At 42.7% G+C, this 23,650-nt stretch overlaps 1 protein-coding gene across 2 annotated transcripts in view; it reads right to left on the minus strand.

Moving 5' to 3' along the window:
• Window positions 1–2,556: 2,556 nt before the first annotated feature.
• dync2h1 (dynein cytoplasmic 2 heavy chain 1) overlaps window positions 2,557–23,650 on the minus strand; it is a 656,363-nt gene continuing 635,269 nt past the window's right edge. For both annotated transcript variants that reach the window (XM_067986146.1, XM_067986147.1), the window contains exons 87-90: window positions 12,971–13,080; window positions 12,714–12,795; window positions 6,722–6,838; window positions 2,557–3,299 (exon numbers count right to left, since the gene is read on the minus strand). In XM_067986146.1, coding sequence (XP_067842247.1) covers window positions 3,141–3,299; window positions 6,722–6,838; window positions 12,714–12,795; window positions 12,971–13,080 — 468 coding nt within the window. In that variant the 3' untranslated portion in view covers window positions 2,557–3,140. The remainder of the gene's footprint in view (window positions 3,300–6,721; window positions 6,839–12,713; window positions 12,796–12,970; window positions 13,081–23,650) is intronic.

Raw genomic sequence — 23,650 nt, forward strand, 5'->3', positions numbered from 1 at the left:
TTTTCTCTTCCCTAACCCAGGGTATTGAAGTTAACATGGTGCTCCTATCAGCTGCAACCCCCCACCCGAGATCAGATAACTCATCACACGCCAACCTACAAAACCCGGAACAATGCAGGAACAGCTTTAAAAAAAGCTGACCCAGTTCCCAAAATGCTGACAACTAAACAAAACAATGTATAATTTAAAAATAACCTTGAATGAAGGCCTATGACCAAGGCAACTGCTTTGAGGTGCCCAAATAAGTTAAATTCCTTTTTATTGCATTGGATTTCAGGACATTTTAGTGTTTTGGGATCACATTCTGCAATCTAATTTGTTTTTCTGTGAAATCTACACCCAGCATTACATGTATAGCACGTGAACAGAAGCAATTACAATGTGAGTGTAGGGGACCTACATTGGTCATGACCTAAGCTGCCACTATACCCAATCAACATCAGCTTTATTATAGTGAAAAAATGGAAGGACACAAAGCACAACTTTTGCAATGATAGAATTAAACATTTTGAAAATTGAAGTTAAGTCTGATGTTGCAAAATGTATTTCCTGTGAGGTTGGAGCATAGCTTCCTCCCAGGAAATTTTGATTTTTTTTTTATACGTTATAGTGCATTCCAAACTGTAACAACTCGCTGCATAAAAAAAAATTCTCATTTCCCCACTGGTTCTTTTTCCAATTATCTTAAATCTGTGTCCTTTGGTTACTGACCCTCCTGCCAGTGGAAATAGTTTTTCCCTATCTACTCTATTAAAACCCCTCATAATTTTGAACACAGAAGATTGAGACCTATTCATTGCATTAGACACCAGAATTGGGAAGGGAGTCTGGCTGCCGTTTTTTGTCAGCAATCGCTAACAAACTGATCGGTCCCTAAAACACTGTTCTGTGAAACGCTGATGGTTGGCATGTATGAATCCACTTTCGATTTGTTTCTTTGCAGCATCCGGCTCCCTGCACTCAGTTACTACTGATAGCAGCTAATGTAAAGCCCCACAGCCTCTTAGTCTCAGCTGGCTTGACCAGCAGCTCTTTAAATAGATCCATCAGAATTTATTTTCTAACTGATCACCTTTCCGACCCAGCCTTCGCTTTCAAATATTTTATTTCCTATGCAGGTACTGTTTGATCTATTGGGCTCTAGGATATGTCACAGCATGCTTCCCTCACAAGTTTATAGAGCTGGTGGGTTAACAGCTGCCACTTGGTGGGCCAAGCCAGCAGGGGTCTATAGAGTTACATAATTGCTGAATCCTTGTGCGTGCGAGCGAGCGTGCACACATACACATACACACATGTGATCAGAAGTTTGCGCAGCTTCAAAAGTCTGCACTAGCGCACAAACTGGAGCTGGTCTTAGCCTGGGCCGTTGGAGGCAATAAAAGCACAGATTTTCATCCACAAGCACTAATGCACAGACAACACTGCAAAAAATGCTGACTGTCTGCATAATTAGCGAACGGTTGGTGTGCATGAAATTGCATAGTAAATTTAGATTACTTGAACCATCTCTGATGGAAATTGCAATGAGGAGACATTGTGGGAGGAATTTTAACTCTTCCCCCCTCAGCGGGAACGGAGCATAGGAAATATAGGAACAGGAGTTCTAGTCAGCCCTTCGAGCCTGTTCTGCCATTCTATTAGGTCATGGCTAATCTGTAGCACAACTCCATTTACCTGCCATGGCTCCATATCCCTCCATACATTACCTAACAGAAATCTATCAATCTCAGTCTAAAAAATTTCAATTAACCCAACATGCACGGCCTTTTGGGGTTTCCATCACTCTTTGTGTGAAGAAGTGCTTTCTGATTTCTCTCCAAACTGGCCTAGCTCTGCATTCCCCCAGAGGAAATAGTTATATTATTTAATTCAACACTAAATGAGGAGCATGGTTTGGTGGCAGACCCGGGTGGAGGAGGCGCCGGCCGGACCCGGGCGGAGGAGGCGCCGGGCGGAGGAGGCGCCGGCCGGACCCGGGCGGAGGAGGCGCCGGGCGGACCCGGGCGGAGGAGGCGCCGGGCGGACCCGGGCGGAGGAGGCGCCGGGCGGAGGAGGCGCCGGGCGGACCCGGGCGGAGGAGGCGCCGGGCGGAGGAGGCGCCGGGCGGACCCGGGCGGAGGAGGCGCCGGCCGGACCCGGGCGGAGGAGGCGCCGGCCGGACCCGGGCGGAGGAGGCGCCGGGCGGATGCCCCATGAATTAATATAAATTGGAGTCCCATGGTGTCAATATAAGTCTGTACGTGAAATCGGTTTCAGAAAAAATGACAGCTGATGACTGCCTGTGCCGGTGAAGGCAGTTGTTTACGTTACTACAACAGGTCTACTGCTGAAAAATATCACATCTTGAGTTGGGTCTTTGCACCACAATCGCATCTACCTTTTGGCACCATTGCTGAAGTTAGGCATCAGTCTTAGACTGTAAATGTAGCATAAATTAGATGTAAGTCAATGCCTTCCTTATAGAATGTGTTAAGGGGGTAAAGTATAATGAAAATACTTCCCCAACAGGCGTCTTGTCCTGTATTCTGTGACATTAATGAATAAAATCATTCAAAGAGGGCAGCGTTAACGTTTATTCTGATAACTAAATGTCACAAATATAAACAAAACACAGTGGAATGCTCATTTTGGGTGGCCATTCATAAAAGAACAAAATGACAAGAACAACTTGTATAACATTAAGCTTCAAAATTAACTATAAGAGTATGAACAAGTAATATCTTAAAGATCACAGTAAATGAGAAACACATTCCTGAGGTTATGTAAGATGATAATTATTCAAAAACATTTCCTTTCCAAAATACAATTACACAGTACTGAAAACAGAATATAGCTTTCTAAATACAAACTTGTTATCAACAAACAGAAAGCATGGAATGAACTGAAATAAACTAGTTATTGATTGCAGAAATTTGAACTGTTTGCAATTATTTCTAATTAAAGTAACACAAATAATTTAGTTAAATAGAGGTAATATCTCATTCTTGTGGAATTTGTACTACAATGTACCAAATGTTATAGGCAGTAAGCACACTGAATCAACAGGATGTTCAATACATAAACAAGCAATCTTTTGCTTTTTTTTAAATTTGAGATTTCATGTTTCAAAGATTCAGTGAAAAACACAAAAAAATAAACTACTGATTCTTCAGGAACAAAGCTGCCCCAGACTGAATCCATTGGTCCTGGCTGACTCCACAAGGGACATCAATGTTTATTACTACCTGATCTCGTTCAGCGCTGGTATATACTGGCAACGAAATGCACTCTTCAGGAGAGTACGGCCCATGAGCATCCTGCAAAAAAAAGGTTCAAGTTTAAAGTTAAACAAAGCCAAAAACAACTGACAGAATAAAAGAGCTAAACAGTTTTCTGAAATCAGCAGTAGACAATTTATGGGTGTCTGGGCCAGAAAAATCAATAGGAACTAACAATTTGATCAAAACAGGAAATACGAAGGCAAGCAAACAATGAACAGTCTTGTACAGCGCGTCCTTTTGTGTCACAACTTTCTGGTAAACTGTCAGTGCATAAAAGACCTTGGTTGAAAACTAACTTCCCTATGTTTACAGATAAACATTGCTAAAAAGCAAGTAACTGGACATTAATGGGAAGTAGGTATGACAGGTTATTCAACTGAGGAGGGGGAGGAAGTCATTGAAATTTGTTTAGAGTTCAGTTATGTTCTTGTTCGGTGCTATGGAAAAGATATCATAGGGTTTGGTCTTATTTTCATTCAGACCCTTTTTTCCCAGCAACAGAGATGATAATTATATAAGACAATTTTTAAATCTGTGACTCAACTACCTCACATATTTCATGAAGAGTTGAGCAATTTGCCAAAGGGTGTTTTTTTTCCCGGATTGATTTCTACCAGTATAGCCATTCGATTGTTTCTGTGAAGACTAACAGAACAGATTTTCTTGCTTCTCTTCCAAAATTTCTCAAACATTTATAGAGTTCATGGATGCATTGGACCCAACCCCCATGGCAATGCATCTACATAAAAATGTGCTGGAGGAACAGAAATTAGTCATATAAAGGGAAAAGAAGAGCTAAGGGAAGTGCTTCATTAGGAAGTCCTCCCGATATGTATTATTTCAAACAAATTAAAGAAAGTGGCTCCATCTTTTTAAATGATATATTTATTTTAATCGTGCATATTCCTTTCCTGAGCAATTAGCCAATTTGAGTTTTTGCTTGATGCAATATTAGCACACGTGTATGGGAGTTGGGAATTAAGTCTGGCCAGGAGGTCAACAAGAGGACCTGAGCATCGGGAATAATTAGTACCCACTGGGGTAGAAATTTGTCTGGGCCCATTTTTGCTGGGCAAGCAGCACAGCTCCCAACCAGAAGGCTCAAGGCCAGCACAAAATTGGGCCTCGAGCCTCATTTACATTTTATGCACGAGCTGCAGGTACCTATCGTGCCTCCACAAGCAACTCGCGCACTGAGGATGCTGATTTTCGGGCAGCTTGCTTTGCTGGCAAAGGTAAGTCCTGGGGGGGGGGGGAGGGGGGTTGGAGTGGTCAACGGGGGAGGGTTGGGAGTTGACAATCGCAATGACTGTGGAGTTGGGGAAGCACTCCTGTTCCTCCTGGATTCACAGAAAGGTTTCTTCAAATTAAAATTTGAAAAATTGTTACCTTTCTTGGCAGCTGCTGGGCCGTTGAAGAATTCTGAGTGAGACAGGACTGGCACCTGCTCCGCTCATCCTAAACATATTTTCCAGGCATTTGGCCCCTAATTAACATATGCAAGGAGCCTGATACCTGTTTTAGGCGGGCACCCAGGATGCCTAAAAATACCTGACGAATTTAGCAGTAGGCCGAGCGCCGCAAAGATTGCGCGCGGGCTATCCCACTGCTCAATTTGTCAGTGTTCTGCCCGAAATATATGTTCACAGCAGCCTGAAGTGGTAACCCTATTACAAATGAACAGAGACTCGCCAGGATATATCCGAGCTAATCACATTTGAGCACCTTCAGATCCAGCAGGGATCTGAAATGTTGAATCTGCAACTGAAATAGTTAGGTGACACTGTTTCAACTCTTTTTAGATAATATATGTGGCAAACTGCTTTATATTGAAAGTACAGTCCCGATATTCCTCTTCATAACATCTGGAAAACACCCAGTTCCCAGGTTCTGTGGAGAGGGAAACGAGCAGAGATTTGTTATGCTAAATTCTGCTCCCTTTATGTTGCCCTGAGATTAGAGGAGAGGTCCTGGGCCAACACCTACAGCAAAGGCAACCATGGAACTATGGTGGAAGGGGCATTCTTGGCTGTCCTATCTCAGCTTCCACTTGGAGCTATGGAAGGATACCAATTTTTTTTTTGGCACATCCAAAGAAGCTGGCATTAGGCCTTGTGTCTGGTCCTCCTCAAATTGGTGAGTCTGAGGAGGCCAGGCATCAAGGTGTTTGATCTGGAGCCCTTCTCCAACAACAGCCAGAAGGGCTTGAGACAGATAGTCAGTCCCAAGCTTGTAGCTGACCATGCCTGTTTCCTGGTGCAAGGCCCTGTTTGGGCTGGACATGCCAATGACCTGGCACCAAATATGGGCGCTCAAGGCACAGTGCACTTCGACCACACTGCGGCTGTCCAGTTAAGGTGGGGGGGGGTGGGGGGAGGGTGGGAGCACTGGAGAAGAATGTCGGGGCATACTTCTCTAGGCTTTCTTCTCTACTTCCAATACCAGTTTAAAAATACTTGCATGCTTTGTCACTTTTCAATTATTACAGTACATAATAGTAAAAATTTACAAATATCATGAATATGTACTCCAGCTTTGACACCCTCAATAGAGCTGCATTGGAAATAAACACAGGATATATTGGAGATGAGCAGCAGATCCATGAACGTTTGCAAATCAGTAAGGTGACTATTTTGAGTACAGTTCCACTTTCCAGAAGTGATAACATTAGCCTATGTTTTCTCCTTTCAGACGCTGGTCAATTTGCTATGCAATGCCACCATTTTCTCCTTTTATTTCCGATTTACAGCTTTTCCCTTTTATATATTCAATTACACTTCTTGTGTATGAAGATATAGAACTGTTCAGTTCTAACATTTACCTCCTGTTGAGGCACGTTATATGATGTCATCCTTACAGTTTTGAAAAATTACTGACTCGTTGTATGAGACTCTACATATGCATTTTCCAGCTGGTGTTAAGACAACACTTCCATTAATACTTTTTCAACACAGGCCTCTATTTTTTTAAGAAGCAAAAAGAAGAATGGTTGCCATTATGAGCTAATGCAGGGCCTTATGGGTACATTTGATTTACCATACTTTTACCCGAGTCATTTAGAACAAAAAGCACTGGAGACACAACTCAACAGAAGAATTAGCTAATGTTTGCAAGTTGGAGCTCGTTAAGTGCATGGTTAGTAGTTTAACAAGTGGCTCACCACTATTTTTGCAGGTGCTTTTTGATTGGCTTTTCAGTTGTGCATTAGAAAGCATCTAACCTCGCAAAAATTAAACTCCATGGAGTCACATTTTAAAAATGGATGTATACAAAATTACTGTCCAAAGCTGCATTACTGATCTAAAATAAAAACTGAAATGCACAGCAGGTTGATCAGCATCTGAAAAAGAAAGATAGGTTATGCTTCAGGTGGGACCCCGCATTAAAATTAGTCTTCATCATTACTGATGGCAGTGGATAAAGGAGCTTAAAGGTTTGGACCCTAAATAATTTAGTACCTGGGGAATCCAGGCCAAATGACAGGGGGGCACAGCTGACACGCTGGGAGAATCATGCTGGTTTTCTGAAAGCCGATTCCCATCAAAGCTGCATCCCTCTAGATACAGGCCTCCAATCTGCCACAGAGAGAAATAAAATATTTAGTTGTGTATCAGAAAACCTTGAGAGCCAAAATTCAGTTAACTCTGTTATAACAAGGACAGAAAAGACTCTGAGAAATAGAAGCCATTACTGCTGATAAATAACAGGAAGCCAAAGCCTTTAACCTTATGTGTGAGAATAGGAAATCTGATTCAAACAAATAACCTCTCCATGAGGGCAAACTCTGAAAACTTCCCTTCTCACCCAAAGATGGAAGGATAAGATTTTTGGCACCAATTACACCATCTACCTGCAGATACCATTAAGCTTACAACAGCAATAGATCTGTGCTCTCCGTCAGATTGAATAATATTTTACAATCTGATGTACCAGACATTAAAATAACAGGAATTACAGAACAATGGGTATTAGAGTACTGTTTTGCATGGAATCCCTTGGAGAGTTATGACAGCACTTGCATGATTTCTAACCAGGTACACACACACACACACACAAAGTTAGAATTGCAGTTACATATAAAAAAATAAAATTCAAGTGTTGTTTATTCTCAGTTAAACAATAATCTCAATTCAAACTGTATGGAGCAGAAAGTCAACTTTTTGTCATTCGCTTTGTGCCTGAAAAACGGGTGGCCAGGAGTTGAAAATCGGGGGGGGGGGGGGAGGGGGAACACCTCGGTCACCCCATTGGTGCCCGTGGCCCGCCTGATGCCATATTCAGGCGGGTCTGTAAATGGGCGAGCAGCTTGCCTGCCTGAAACAGGCATAAGGCTACTTTACTATGCAAATCAGGGTCTTAGGCTGGCTTACCCCTCTCAACTTCACCTGTCCCCCAGGAGCTGTCTGCGGGCTGGTTTGATGTCAAAGGCGGCCGGAATTTGTTAGCGAGCTGCATCAGGACATCCATTTGGTACCCGCAGCTCGCTGCTTCCATTCAAATGAGGTCCAATGCTGAATTTGGCTCGGGCCTCAGGCTGGCACGGACCAGAGCATGGAGTAATCGATCTTGCTACCGACTTTGCGTGCGCATCGAATTTCTCCTCCTCTATATTTATTCAAAAAGCACTGTATAGTTTCCTTTTAAGTAAGAAGCAATGGTCATGTCCCCCTGCTGTACAATGCAATACAGATTCTGATCGCAAAGGGATTTTCTTTTATTTAAGGAACAATCTCTTTAACGCAGCCCTGTATTAATTCTAAACCACTTTAGATCCTTGAAAAGGGTAGGACTTGCTAACACAAACCAGTCAGAATGCCAATATGTAGCCAAGTAAAGCAGTCACAATTTGCAAACACTGCAGGATACTATTATTTTCACATAAATGTTTCAAAATAATTCATATCTCCACTCATAAAACTTTGGCAATTTTTATTACAACTCTGTGATATGTTTATCTACATTAAAGGGTACTATGCAAATGCAAGTCGTTGTTGATTTCAAGTCCCTCAACCTCACCTTTAAGTGCCTCCATGGTCTCACTCCACCCTTCTGCAGCAATCTTCTCCAGCCATCTGTCCCTGCATGCACCACTTGTTCCTCTGACTTGTTCCTGCTTCACCGATGGTACTGATCTTTTAGCCACTATGTCCCTGTCCCCAGGAATTACCCCCCTCCCCACACCCCAAATCTCTCTATCTCATCATCTTCCTCCTTGCTTTCAAATACCTCCTAAAAACCTTTTCCTTTGCCAATGGTTTCTGCTCCTTCCTAGCCTTTTGTTGCTCTTTCTCCCTCCTGCTTGGTGTCCACTTTTACCTCCACTTTAAGAGGTCTTTCTGCACCTCAAGAGCACTACAGAAACATAAATTATTGTGGTAGTAGTTATGATTGAAGTAGGAAATTCAATTAGTAAATGGAAGGCACATGAATAAAACAGTCTGAAAAATAGAGGAATAATAAAATCTGAGAAATGTCATTCAGGTTGAAATTACATATTTTTTAAAATAGCAATCTACTTAACTGGAATTAACTGGTATAGGAAAGGTAGATCTGGAACACTACTCAAACTAAATTATGATGGTTGAAAAAGAAGGCAAAGGATCAAATTAGTAAAAAGCAAATTTAGAACTCATGTCAAGAGCAGCAACAACAATGTCTTGCATTTTTTAGTGCCCCTAATGCAGAAAACGTCCAAGATGCTTTACAGATGGGAAGGAAAAAATAAATAGGACTAGTAAAAGAGAATGGACGCTATGCCAAGGAGGGAAAGATTAAAAAGAGTGACTGAAAATTTGGACAAAAAGATGAGTTTTAATAAGGTTTTTAAAATGGAGAGAAGTGGAGAGATGGAGTGGTTTAGGGAGGATTTTAAATTTAATGTGTTGGGGGCTGGGAAGCCAATTTTGGTCAGCAAGGGTGGAGGTGATAGGCGAGGGACCTAGTGTGGCATAGGGTACAGGCTGCTGTGTTTTGGACCAATTGAAGTTTATGGAAGGTGCAGGTGGGAGGCAAGCACAAGAAAATGAGAGAAGTTGAGTCCAGAGGTAACAAAAACATGGATAAGGGTTTCAGCAGTGGAGGAGCGGAGGCAAGGACAGCGGAGGCTAATGTTGTGGAGGTGAAAATTAGCAGTTTTGGTTAAATGGGGTTTGAAGCTTAGTTCTGCGTCAAACAGGTTGCCAAGGTTCAGCCCAAGTAAATGAGTAGAGAGGAGATGGAGTCAGTGGCTAGGGAGCAGAGTTTGTGGGGAGGAATGAAAACTATGGCTTTGGTTTTCCTAATAGTCAACTGAAGGAAGTGTGACTCATCCATGACTTGATGTCATGGCAGATAGTTTGGCAGCACAGAGATGGTAGTTGACAGAAGTAGTGGAGAGGTACAACTGGAAGATCTTCACACAAGGAGTGATCAACATATGGTATGGACTTCCAGTGAGTTAGTGGAGGCGAAATCATTTAAGAAGCAGTTAGATGCTGTGATGGATGGATGAGCTAAGATGGGCTTCTGTATTTATTTTATGCTCATTTCAAAAAGTGTTTGTTCGGATTATTCCATTCACTCTGGAAAAAGATAACATGGCATAAAAGCTTGAACTGATAACTCTTAACAGGTTTATTTACCATGAATCCGATATTTATCACTGAAATCTAAAATGTTATTAGGATTAAAGGCTAGCCCAAAACGAGGTACTTGATTTGTTAAGAGGGGAAAGTAAAAGCATAGCTTGAAAATCATTTTGTATAATCAAGAAGCAATTGTTTCAAAAGAGTGCTATCCTACTCCTGTTGCACTGCTACGAGTGATTATGCTGCAACAGTGCAATTTATTCTATTAAATGCATTCACAAAATGACTCCCAGCCAAGGCAAAGTAATTTTTAGTTACATTAGAGAAGAGAACAATGGAGGAATGATGCAGGAATGCAATGCAGGTGTGAAAACCTTTCCAAAAAAAATGTACATGCAGTATTCCCTGCATGGGCATACTTACAGCCATTAAAGAGCTTTTAACTTATTGAATCTTGCTGTTTATCTCCAAGGGACGTGGTGTGCCTCCTTTAACTCTTTTACTGGCTCAGGTCACCAGCAATGTCAAGCAAAATGTTGGTAAGTGGGCTGAATTCCACTTTCTCCTGCACCTTCTACTCTTGTGTGACTTATGTCTCTGTGACTTTGAATGATTGAAGTGCACTTTGAGCAGATATAATTAATTCCTGCCTTCACTACAAAACATTAATTTCAATAGAAGCTTTTTTTTCTTCTCCCCTGTTGAAGCAGAGGTTTAAATAATTATTTTCTTTTCGTTCACGGGATGTGGGCGTCGCTGGCGAGGCCGGCATTTATTGCCCATCCCTAATTGCCCTTGAGAAGGTGGTGGTGAGCCGCCTTCTTGAACCGCTGCAGTCCGTGTGGTGACGGTTCTCCCACAGTGATGTTAGGAAGGGAGTTCCAAGATTTTGACCCAGCGACGATGAAGGAACGGCGATATACTTCCAAGTCGGGATGGTGTGTGACTTGGAGGGGAACGTGCAGGTGGTGTTGTTCCCATGTACCTGCTGCTCTTGTCCTTCTAGGTGGTAGAGGTCGCGGGTTTGGGGGGTGCTGGCGAAGAAGCCTTGACGAGTTGCTGCAGTGCATCCTGTGGATGGTACACCCTGCAGCCACTGTGCGCCGGTGGTGAAGGGAGTGAATGTTTAGGGTGGTGGATGGGGTGCCAAACAAGCGGGCTGCTTTGTCCTGGATGGTGTCGAGCTTCTTGAGTGTTGTTGGAGCTGCACTCATCCAAGCAAGTGGAGAGTATTCCATCTCACCCCTGACCTGTGCCTTGTAGATGGTGGAAAGGCTTTGGGGAGTCAGGAGGTGAGTCACTCGCCACAGAATACCCAGCCTCTGACCTGCTTTCATAGCCACAGTATTTATATGGCTGGTCCAGTTAAGTTTCTGGTCAATGGTGACCCCCAGGATGTTGATGGTGGGGGATTCGGCGATGGTAATGCCTTTGAATGTCAAGGGGAGGTGGTTAGACTCTCTCTTGTTGGAGATGGTCATTGCCTGGCAATTGTCTGGCGCGAATGTTACTTGCCACTTATCAGCCCAAGCCTGGATGTTGTCCAGATCTTGCTGCATGCGGGCTCGGACTCCTTCATTATCTGAGGGGTTGCGAATGGAACTGAACACTGTGCAATCATCAGCTAACATCCCCATTTCTAACCTTATGATGGAGGGAAGGTCATTGATGAAGCAGGTGAAGAATGTTGGGCCTAGGACACTGCCCTGAGGAACTCCTGCAGCAATGTCCTGGGGCTGAGATGATTGGCCTCCAACAACCACTACCCTCTTCCTTTGTGCTAGGTATGACACCAGCCACTGGAGAGTTTTCCCCCTGATTCCCATTGACTTCAATTTTACTTGGGCTCCTTGGTGCCACACTCGGTCAAATGCTGCCTTGATGTCAAGGGCAGTGACTCTCAACTCACCTCTGGAATTCAGCTCTTTTGTCCATGTTTGGACCAAGGCTGTAATGAGGTCTGGAGCCGATTGGTCCTGGCGGAACCCAAACTGAGCATCGGTGAGCAGGTTATTGGTGAGTAAGTGCTGCTTGATAGCACTGTCGACGACACCTTCCATCACTTTGCTGATGATTGAGAGTAGACTGATGGGGCGGTAATTACCTGGACTAAAGAGCATCTGTTTGATGCTGACATTGGCCCAGTTTTTATGAATATTTGAAAGTTGCTTAGTTCGTTTCTCCATGTGGAATTAATCTTTTTCTTGCATTATCTCAGCAAAATAAATAATCACTTACATGTTTCATTAAATTCTATACAAGAATGTAAAAGCTTACAGGGTAAGAGCAGGGGAATGAGATTCAAATAGATAGCTCCATCTGACGAGCTAGCACTTGCACAGGTGCAATTGGCATCAATAGCCTCCTTCCGTGTTTTTATTTCTATGATTTTATGTTTTGCACTGCATGGGGTGGAGATTCCTTTAGGCCCGTTTTCGGATCTGAAATGGGCGCAGTACACAGAGCGCACGCCCCAACCGGGAGGCCCTAGTTCGGCCCAAAATTGGTGCTTATAGGTGGTCACACAGACGTGGAATGTCACTGATAGCACAGAAAAAAACACAGGCAGTTCAAAATAAAATCTAAGTTTTAATTATCTGGAAGTATTGTTTTCACACCTTCCTATAGATTTGCCAATTAGAAATGTTCAATATCATGTTTAAATTGCCTTAATAGTATATGGTCTCCAGAAGAATGTCTTCAGAAGATCTACTTTTGACATCCCTTGAAAATGACATTATGTTTCAACAGAATTATATCATCGGATTCATAAGTTCAAGATGATTGCCATAAAACTATGGAATACGTGGTCACCCGCCTGCTAAACTTTGTGATTTTTTTAACACCAGATTGCTAACTTTTTCTGTTCAAGCAGATTTCTTACCCTGACTTGAAGTTTTGCATCCAGTAACCGTCCCTTCCATGTTGCAACAAATTTCAGGTTGTCTATTGAGCAACCCATAACTCTGTAATATAAAAAAAAATTAAAAAATATTTGAGCTTTACTATCTAAAATTTCTTAGAAACCCTTTTAGATTTTATTGATTTGTGTACATGGACACCTAAATACCCTTCACTACTCCACAGCTCCTAGTCTTAAGCCATTAAGAAAATAAACACCACTAGTGTTTCAAGGCTTACCTCGCAGTTTCTTGACGCAGAGCATTAAGAAAGGTATCTGGATGAAACAGTTCAGATAGCTCCAGGGTATCTGAGAGCAATGTCTGATTTTCAGCTTTCTCAACCCAGTGCTGTAACAAGAAGCAAACAGTTAGAAGTACAGCCAGAGTTCATCTCAACCTCACTATTAGGTCACTGTGCTCAGTTGGTTCAACTACAGTTGTGTTTCAAATTCTTTCACAATTTAAGTTTTTTGAACTTATTGTTAAATATGTTTTGGATTCCAACCATTTTAGATGCAGACTACCATATAGAGGGGAAATCTGAATTCTGCACAAAAGATTGAAGATGAACTACAAACTGCTGTATGATTGTATGCAGTTAAACTGATTTGCAGATTCCAAAATGTTTCTCTGTATTGGGTTGGTCAAACCAACAGTGGGCCTCTCCTTACATTAACCAAAGTGGGTGCTCAACTTTAAAACCATGTCCTGGAAAACATCTGTCAGAGGTGTCTGCTTGTGAAGAGGGTTAACACAAGTGGCATGTAAAATTAATCAAATTGCACATTTTGTAAAATTCAGACATGCTAAGAAAGTTTAAGAGATCTATTAGTTAAGCAATAACCTATTCTAACAAATTAAAAAAACATGGTGGATGTTGTTTAGTCTGCTCTAGTACAAGTTTATATGTCACATTTATACTGGAGTGAAACATGCTTTTGCTAATTGTACCATAACACATTAATTGTGGGTAAAATTCAGAAGGTTGCATTGTGACAAAATGTTTAGTCTGTCAAAAGCCACTACATAAGTATTCCAATTTTACACTTAATAACTTCATACCATTTGTGTCTTCCAAACCACAGGATTTTAATGAGTGCCTGAAAGAGCTTCAGAAACACATGCAGATACTAAATCCAATTAAATAAGACAATGTCTATTTTATGCTGAGATTTTCATTTAATTAAGCTTTCCTTGACACTGTGTTAGAATTTGCTTGGCTATTAGAGACAAGAATTTTACAGATCTGCCAAGGTACTGTTTCTGAAGATATATTTTTTACAACATAGCTAATATATAAAGGTTATTGTTTTTTTTGCATAAACAGTGCCTTTTGTTTTATTTATAAATTTAAAGATAAAATTATGTTGAAATATATGAGTCAGTGACCATAAACTTCGTTAGAAACATTTCATTTGAAAGTTTCTTTCAAATGAAATGTTTCTGTCTCAAAATATCATGCTTAAACTCCTATTGCCATACTTGTATATAGGACCATTTTCCATAGATTAGAAAAACATTCAAAAATTAAGACGGTGACACATAACATATTTTATTTGTCTCACTTACTGATAAAATGATGTTGAGAGAGACTGGATATTTCAGCAGCGACTGCTTGCTTCCCATGTCTTCAATAAATCATGGATAAGAACATAAGACCAAAGAAATAGGAGCAGGACTAGGCCATACGGCCCCTAGAGCCTGCTCCGGCATTCAATAAGATCACTGCTGATCTTCTACCTCAATTCCACTTTCCTGCCCTATTCCCATATCCCTTGATTCCCTTAGTGTCCAAAAATCTATCAATCTCAGTTTTGAATATACGCAATGACTGAGCATCCACAGCCCTCTGGGGTAGAGAATTCCAAAGATTTACAACCCTCTGAGTGAAGAAGTTTTTCCTCATCTCAGTCCTAAATGGCCGATCCCTTATCTTGAGACTATGCCCCCTAGTTCTAGACTCTCCAGCCAGGGGAAACATCCTCTCAGCATCTACCCTGTCATGCCCACTATAAGAATTTTATACATTTCAATGAGATCACCTCTCATTCTTCTAAACTCCAGAGAATATAGGCCCATTCTGCTCAATCTATCCTCATTGGACAACCCTCTCATCACAGTACGGTTATCACCTTTTGTCAAGTACAAAACTGGACCGGGGTTGCGGGGGAGGGTCTGGACTTACAAACTTTACTTTTATATACATAAAACTATACAATATCAAGAGTATAAAAAATAAGGATGTGTACAATAACCTGACTTCTAGGGATAAAGCCCTGTAACTGAATTTAAATGTATAAATCATCACAAAACCACAACTAAGTCCTTATTCAATTTCCTTTTAAATGTTCTTATTATCTTTGCCTCAGCAGCCACTTGTGGTCAAGTAGAATGTGCCCAGTATTACAGACAGGGCCAGGGTGGAACATAGGAACAGGAGTAGGTCATTCAACTCCTCGACCCTGTTCCACCATTCCATTAGATCATGGCTGATTTGTACCTCAACACCATTTACCTGCCTTTTCTCCATATCCCTCGATACCTAACAAAAATCTATTGATCTCAGTCATGAAAATTTCAATTGATCCAGCATCCATTAGCTTTTGGGGAAAGAGTTCCAGATTTCCACCACCCTTTGTGTGAAAAAAAGTTTTCTATTTTCACTCCTAACTGACGTAGCTGTAATTTTAAGATTATGCCCTCTTGTTCTGGATTCCCCTACCAGAGGAAATAGTTTCTCTGTAGCTACCCTATCAAATTCCTTTATCATTTTAAACACTTCGATTAGATCACCCCCTAACCTCCTAATCTCAAGGGAATGCAGTACTCCAGATGGGGTCTGACTAGGGCTCTGTACAAATGAAACATCAGTTCCTCACTTATGTATTCCAACCCTCCCCCCCCCCCGAGATAAAGGCCAACATTCCATTAGCCTTATTGATTAATTTTTGTACCTGTGCACTAGCTTTTAGTGATTTGTGTATTTGGCCATCTAAATCCCATTGCTCTTTCACAGGTGTTAGTCTCTCCCTATTAAGAAATTTGGCAGGTCCCCAGTAGAGTGGAACCCCAGGAATTTCAACCCTCTTTGTGAAAAAAACTTCTACTTTCCCTTCCACTCTTCCAGTAATAATCCTGAGTCTATGTCCCATTGCTACCAATGTGCCAATCAATGGAAACAACCTTTTGCTATTTACCTTCTCAAAATCTTTCATAATTTTTAAATCTCCATTTGATTTTCATTAACCTTCCCTGTTATAGTGAAAAAAGCCCAACATTTTTGAGCTTTTCTTCATAACTATAGCTTCTCATTCCTGGTATTATTTTGGTAATTCTGTGCTGTATCCTTTTTATTTCTCTAATATCCTTCCCATAATGGGGTGTCCAGAACTGTATAGAATACTCCAACTGTACTTTAACCAATGGCCTAGGTTTTCCAATCATTACACTGATGGGAACTCATTAAAAATGAACTAGTTCCAGTAGGCATTAAGATCGGAAAACCTAGGCCAATGTCTTTTATGAATTAAACACTTCCTTGCTTTTATTTTCAATGCTCCTACGCATAAAAGAGAAAATCACATTTGCTTTTTTAGGCCTTTTCTACCCGCACTCCCACTGTTAAAGATGTATGTATTTACACCCTGGAATGCTCTGTTCCTTTAAGGTGCTAAGAATCTTACCAATTCGGATATACTTCTTTTTACCATTCTTTTTCCCCAAAAGGCCTTATTTCCCATTTCTCTAATTTCATATCATCACCAAACTTAGAAAACATTCCTCTTCTGCCTACATTCTAAATCATTTATATAAACAGAAATCAAAAGAGGTCATAGCACAGATCCCATATTCTGCCAATCCAAGAAACATTCATTCACTCTTTGCTTTCTCTCCCCGAGCCATCTTTCTATACATGCATCTACATTCTCTTTAATTCCATGTGCCTTAATTTTCGTAACAAGTCTCTAATCTGGCACATTATCAAATGCCTGCTGAAAATCCATATTCATAGCATCCATGCCATTAGTTTATCTATACACTCTGTGATTTCCTCAAAAAATTAATTAAATTAATCAAGCATGAGCCGCCAATCAAAAATCCGAACTGACTGTGCCCAATTAAACCATACCGTTCTAAGTGTTCACTAATTTCTTCCTGTTTTATGGACACTAGAGAGCAATTTTTCCAACTGCATGCTCCTGGTGCACCTGCAGGCTGCGTATATTAAAAATTATTGTTACTGCCTCCATTAAAACCTCATTCAATATTCTGCGATATGCACCATCTGGGCTTGGTGACCTCTACTTTTAGTTCCGTCAACATTTTTTTCAAGCAGATTCTTTTTAGCCTCTAGGTAGCTCTTCTACATCTGCTTCAGATATTTCTGCAGTCCTTCTTTAACCTTCCTGAGATAAAATACTTATTAAACATCTCTGCCATTCCTTCATTCTCAAGTAAAAAAATGGCCCCCTTTCTTCTCATGTGGTCAGTGGTCCCGTATCTTTTTTGTCTATCATTTTACTTCTTATGTGCTTATAAAAGCCCTTGCTATTTCTTGTTGTCATACTTCCTTGCCTTCCTAATCTGCCTTTCTGCTTCCTTCAATATATTTTATATTTCTCAGTTGCCTTTTGTACTAATCACACTATATTTATTCTTTTAATTATTTAAAAAAATGTAAATTTTGCTCTAAACTCTATTTATCCATGGAACCCCTGCCTGTAAGGTACCCCATTTACTTCTACTCAGAATATAATATCCTATACCTTATCGATCTTACAATTAAGTATTTCCCACTGCTGGTCCATTGTTTGATTTGCCATTTATCCCAACTAATTAATCTGGGATTGTTCCTCTTTCATTCCACTGAAATTGGCTAATTTCTAGTCCAGCACCTTTTTCTTGCTACAACATAACATGCTAACAACAATTACAGAGAACCACAGAAATCGGATGATCTCAAGACCTCTGCGAACTCTTCACGAACCTGCTGGTACACAGGAATCGTAGTTTGAAGACCAGCGTCCAAGTTGACTAATGCATGAGAGTTTAGCAGTCTGGACACTACATCCATTTGCATAGATAGTAACATCTGTTTGTTTTTCCTTCCTCTTCATACTTCAGGTTTCATCCACATTATAAATCACAATGCGACTGGTAGCCAATCACATTGTATTCTGGGTTTGTGAGGAACGTTTTATAACCTCTAGAAACTAGAGGTGTGATAACACTAAACAGTACCCTAAAGCAACTCCACATCCATATCAGCTGATAGAAAAATAAGGAGGTAGTGCAGTGGAATTTGGTCTAGTGATCAATTTGGATAGGCCCTCAAATGACCCATAACTGAGTGATCAATAAATCTGTCAGTAACAATCCCACAACACCCTGCAGGGCATCTGTCAAACCAATTTCCAGCACACTGAGCAGAGCACTGCTCAGCTGTTTAAAATGCTGGTCAGGGGTGTTATTGAGCAGCAGAGCACAGACACTCCCATTAAAAAGTAAATTGAACTTTAGAATCTTGAGCACTCCTGTGCTAAAGTTTTAAGATGTTTCAAGTATACTGAAGATGGGGAGATGTTGAGCAGTGCATCGGGGATTCTACAGTTTCTGATAAGCTGTTTAAACTGTTGCTACATATAAAGAGGAAATAAAGGCCCATTACATATAATGGAACTGTTACAGACTTAATAGCAAATATTAATGGAGGAATTACGAAACTTGGCCCCGATGTTACCAGGGAGGCGGGATGGCAGCGGGGGTGGGGGTGGGGGTGTGACTGGGCACGTGGGTAACCCACCCATTAAAATCTGTCCGTTCCCCACACGATCGCAGGTAAATTGAAGGCACTTATTGTGGCTTCCGGGTTTCCCGTCATCAACCTGCGCAGCGGGCGGACTGCGCATCTGCATCACAGGCTGTCAGCTGGAGGAGCCCTATTTAAAGGGGCAGTCCTCCAATGCTACTCCTGCAGCAAACAACCAAAAGTACAGAATGGAGCAGACCAGGGGCAAGGCTACTCCCAGATTTACCGATGCCTCACTCCAGGTCCTACTGGATGGGATGAGGAGGAAGAGGGAGATTTTCTATCCAGCAGACGGGAGGAAGTGGCCTGCCTCTGCCACCAAGAAGGCCTGGCTCAAGGTGGCAGAGGAGGTCACCAGCAGCAGCAACGTCTCCCGCACATGGATCCAGTGCAGGAAGCGCTTCAATGACCAACTAGGTCAGCCAAAGTGAGTACACTTACTCATTCTCCTACACTCCGTCTTCCACATCACTGCCCCCACCCCACAACTCCTCCTGCACTGCCAACACTACTCTATCACATCACTCCTCACACCCTCAAACCTCATCCTCAACTTACCTGCACTTACTCACCTCCCCAGTACTCATCCCACCACTACCACTCAACCCAATCCTCATACAATGTCATGGCTCTGTCTCATACTCACCCTCTGATGCATCTCTTTCACGGTCAGCCTCACCCAATCCAATGCAATCAGCGGTTGGCCACGTCACCATCCCTCACTCACGCCTCTCTACTTTCTCCCCTTATTGGAGAAGAGGGCCCCGAATGCACGGGAGACCAGAGGGGGGCTGCAACATCAGGTCGTCCTCACGGACGTGGAGCAGGAGGCTCTTGAACTAAGCCACACCCTCGAGTGCCTGTCCGTCAGGGACGCCGAGACTGCCACCCAACAAACAGCTGGTGACAGAACTTTAACATTCAGCACTCACAATAGAAAATGATGTTAACATGCCTTGCCATCTTCAGCATCTCAACATCTGTCATCATGCTTAATATTGCCTTCTGTTCTCTTACAGGGTCTTCAGCAACCGCCGTGGAGGGCGATTCCTCAGAGGACCTAATGGCCTCTGAGGGGGCACCGTCACATCTGAGCGAGCCATACACCAGCGCAGATACACACACCTCGGTGGGTCCCTGTCCTTACTTACTTGGGGTCGCACATGGTGAATCACCACACACGTGAGCACGAGCAGACACTGGTGGCAGGGGCAGCTGTGGAGAGTCGGTGGCAGCACTCTTCTCCAGGCTCTGCTCAGCTGGACACAGATGCTGAACCCTGGGGGCCATCCTTTAAAAGGAGAATGATCGAGGGGCAGCAGCATGTTTGCGAGGTGCTGGAACAGGTGCCAAGTGCACTCTCCACGATCACGCAGAGGGTGGAGGAGTCCAACTCCTGCATGAGTGGAATGGTGGCACAGGTACAGGAGGGAATCTCTGAGATACTGTCACAGGGACGTGAGGGCATCTCTGAGATAGTGTCGCGGATAAGTCCAGGAATGCCTGCGATGGAGGGAAGGCTAGCCTCCATTGAGCTTCAAGCACGGCTCACCAACGAGTCAATTGAGGACCTGACAATGGCCCTTCGGACTCAGGATGAGCAACTTTCTGCCACCTTAAACAGGCAGGCAGATACTCTGGCACTGGCCTTAAAAGGCTTCACACATGTCCTCCACCAGCAGGGTGGTGGAGTGATGAGGGCCAGGCCCAGGAGAGGGATGATGGCGAAAGGGGACATGGAAGTGGGGATCCCACTCAAAGCCCTCTAACGTCTCACCCGTTGCCCCCCTCTCAACCAGTGCCCACAATGCTGCCTCCTCTCCAGGTGGCCGAGTCTGCCTCTGCACAGGTGCAGGTGGAGCAGTCTTTGGACGGGCCCTCACGGGCACTGATACCCAGAGGGCGTAGGCCCAAAGCATCTAATCGGTCAGGGCATGAACAAGAGCAACCTGCCACTACCTCTGCTGCAGCCACAGGGGAAGCACCATGTTGGAGTACTTGTAAGAGTAAGGCGAAGATTGTGTGAGCACAAAGGGGATGCACATGGGTGTCTGACGGTTTGTCATGTTTTTTATTTATATTTAATTTTTGTTAATGGCACATTAAATATTATTATTGTCACCACTACTGCCACATCTTGGCCATTCTTGACTGGCTTGTGTAATAAGTCCCTTTCATGAGGTTCACCATGAACACCCACACTTAATGCCACCCATTGGGTCACCCTACAGTGGGTGTATGTGTAGTTGCACAACTATTTTGTGCAGGTGCCTGTGGCACAGCACTGTGTTGTGGAGTTCCATATGGCGGGGGTGGACGGCGTGCCTGGCGAGGCTGGTGATGTTGATCGTCCTCGGATGAAGTGATGAATGCAGCCATGGCGCCCCCCCATCCTGATGGTGTGAGTTTGAGGGGGTCCACAAAGTAGGTAAATGTGTTTGCACAGCAGAGTTTAGGATATAAATTAATAATTTTGACTGGAAAGACAAAGATGTTGCAGCCAAAACTTTGTCTGAAGTGACAGACTGCCCTGCTGCAATAAATGAGGTTTTTCCCCCACCTGTCAAATAATCCTTTGCATCTCCCACTGGCTGCTGGCTGAAACACGTCTGCTCCAACAGGGAGTGTTTCCCACAGCACGGGAAACACGCTGAGGATCCTTCAAAATTGCACCCCTGCCAAAATCTCCACTCAATGAGGTCTCTCAAGTACTTCAACTATCTGCCTAACTATGCAAAGCAGCATCCCGCTGGCTTTCATTACTGGTGGGAGTCCCGCATGCGGGAGCTGCGTGCGCACCCAAATGCGCCACTGGGGAACCCGGAAGTCAGCGGGTTGGAGCCGGGCTCCAAACCCGCTCCGGGATTCCGCCATTTTAGGAGCACCCCCACCCGCTCAGCCATCTGAAAATCGGCCTCCTTATCTCTATCTTCATGTTGGTAGCACATCAAGGCCTAGAAATTCGTGTTGCCGCAAATATTTTTTGGGCGCTAAATGGGTGCCTAAGCTCCCAATATGTTGGGCAGGACGAGCGCTCATTACAAGCCGGTAGTGAGCCACCTGCCATACTAGTGTTGGCAAAAAAATAGCCGTCCAAGGCCTGTGCCTGAAACACACGTTAGTCCCTTAGCATATGCTGATAAGGAGCCTAACACCCGTTTGAGGACCCCTGTGCAAAATTGGGTTGCCGTGAATGCAACGAGCACTGGGCTGGCTGTGTTCTGAAAACCAGGTCTACATGCAGCCTTGAAAGGGCCACTACATCTGCCACCAAAAATTAGTAAAATATATTTACCTGAATGTGGAGCTGGCAGGAGCAAGAGTGGCTCCACATTAAAACTGTTGCCAGCCACCTGTTGCCTACTCTCCCGATTGCCGCCTCGACCCCCCTTCTAAATTCGGAGCTTCTTCGCTGGCGAGCTGCCTGGGGATGTCCAGCAGGTGTCCACAGCTCGCCAGTCTAATTTAAATGAGATCTGAGTTCCAATATCGGGTGCATGTTGGGCCTACGCGTTCAGGCATAGGGATCATTCCTTGTGCTCAGTTCACGCTGGCCTGCCAACACAAATGAATTTCTAGTCCCAAAGCTCTAAAAGTTAATTTATAGCTTAACATAATTGGCTGCTTTCCACACTGCTCACTGTTAAAAAACAGCTGAGTAGCGCTTTGTTTAAAGTGACAACTTTTGGTTTGACAGATGCCTTGTAGGTCATTGTACCACCTTCTTTCCCAGAATTATTAGTTTCTGATATCAATTTCCAGCACAAACTGATTAGTATACCCAATGGAAAAAGTCCAGGTTTAATGAAAATGTTTTTTTAGCAAACTGCATTTAATTACTTGTTATTTTAAAAATCTCAATCATACCTCCCTGAAGTCCACATTTCTTTGATAAAAATAGCTCCAACTTCTTGAGCCTGTCTTTATAACTAAGAACTCTAAAACAAAGTATTGTTCCTTCTCCAGGGCTTCAATGTCCCTCATCATATGTGGAGACCAAAACTGGACTTAATATCAGAGGAAGGTGTCAGTTCTGAGAAAGAAATTGGCAAGATGTCCTGCAACGCTGCTGTCAAACCAAAAACTGGCACTTTAAGCAGAGTACTGCTATGCTGTTTAAAGGACCAATAAGTAGTGTCGTTAAACAGCTGAGCAGTGCGGCAAGGTCATTGCGAAGGTAATAATGGTTTTAGGTTGTATTATAAGGACAATACAATATTCAACTAAGAACACTGTATTAAGGTTGTACAATGCTTTGGTGCAATCACACTTGGAGTATCTGTTCAGTTTTGGTCCATACACACTTTCATCCTCTATCCATCTCCCCTTCACATACTCTCCCCCAAGGGTGGGTAGAAAGAGGCCACAGGTACCCTCACCCTTAACCTCTTTCCCTTCTCCCCTCCTATTTATTTCCCTCAAGGAAGCTGTGTTTGTTTTCAAAATTCAACTGATTTGCTTTTTGGAAAAAAAATCAAATTAGAATGAGGAAAGGCACTCTATACTCTCTATCTCTGACTCTCTTCTATTTCACAATTGCCAATAATTAGAATGTTTATATTTTCTAATTATCAACAAAACACAGTTGATAGAGGCTTTCTGTTTACTTCAAAATTCAACTTATGTTCTGAAAAATTAACTCAAATTAGGATGAGGAAAAACATTTTCTCTGCTTAACATACTTTCTGAAGTTTATAGAACACAAAACAAAAGCTGCAAAAGGTGTATAATCAGGACAGCCGTTTCTCACTCACTCTCTCACACAAACCTCTCTGTTTTGAAAAAAATTCAATATAAACTTTGTCTGAATAAAGCTCTTCACATTTGTCCTCTTACTTTTTTTCAAATAATTTTGAGAAATAGCTGAGCAAAAGCTGCTAGAAGTCAAAGAAAAATATTCAGCATTTCAGCTGACTAAATAGTACCGATACATCCCGGAAAACTGGGCTCACTGCACATGCTCAGATTGCAATCAGTATGCAGAAACACAATTCCAGGCAAAAATATCAAGTCCAAGTCCTGGCTTTTGGGAGGAGCTGCGGCCTTGAAGTAAAAACTTTCATGAAGGTTTTAAAAGGCACAAAAGGTAATTCAAATGGACAAATGTAA

The sequence above is a fragment of the Heptranchias perlo genome, chromosome 6 (assembly GCF_035084215.1).
Source record: "Heptranchias perlo isolate sHepPer1 chromosome 6, sHepPer1.hap1, whole genome shotgun sequence".
Lineage (NCBI taxonomy): Eukaryota > Metazoa > Chordata > Chondrichthyes > Hexanchiformes > Hexanchidae > Heptranchias > Heptranchias perlo.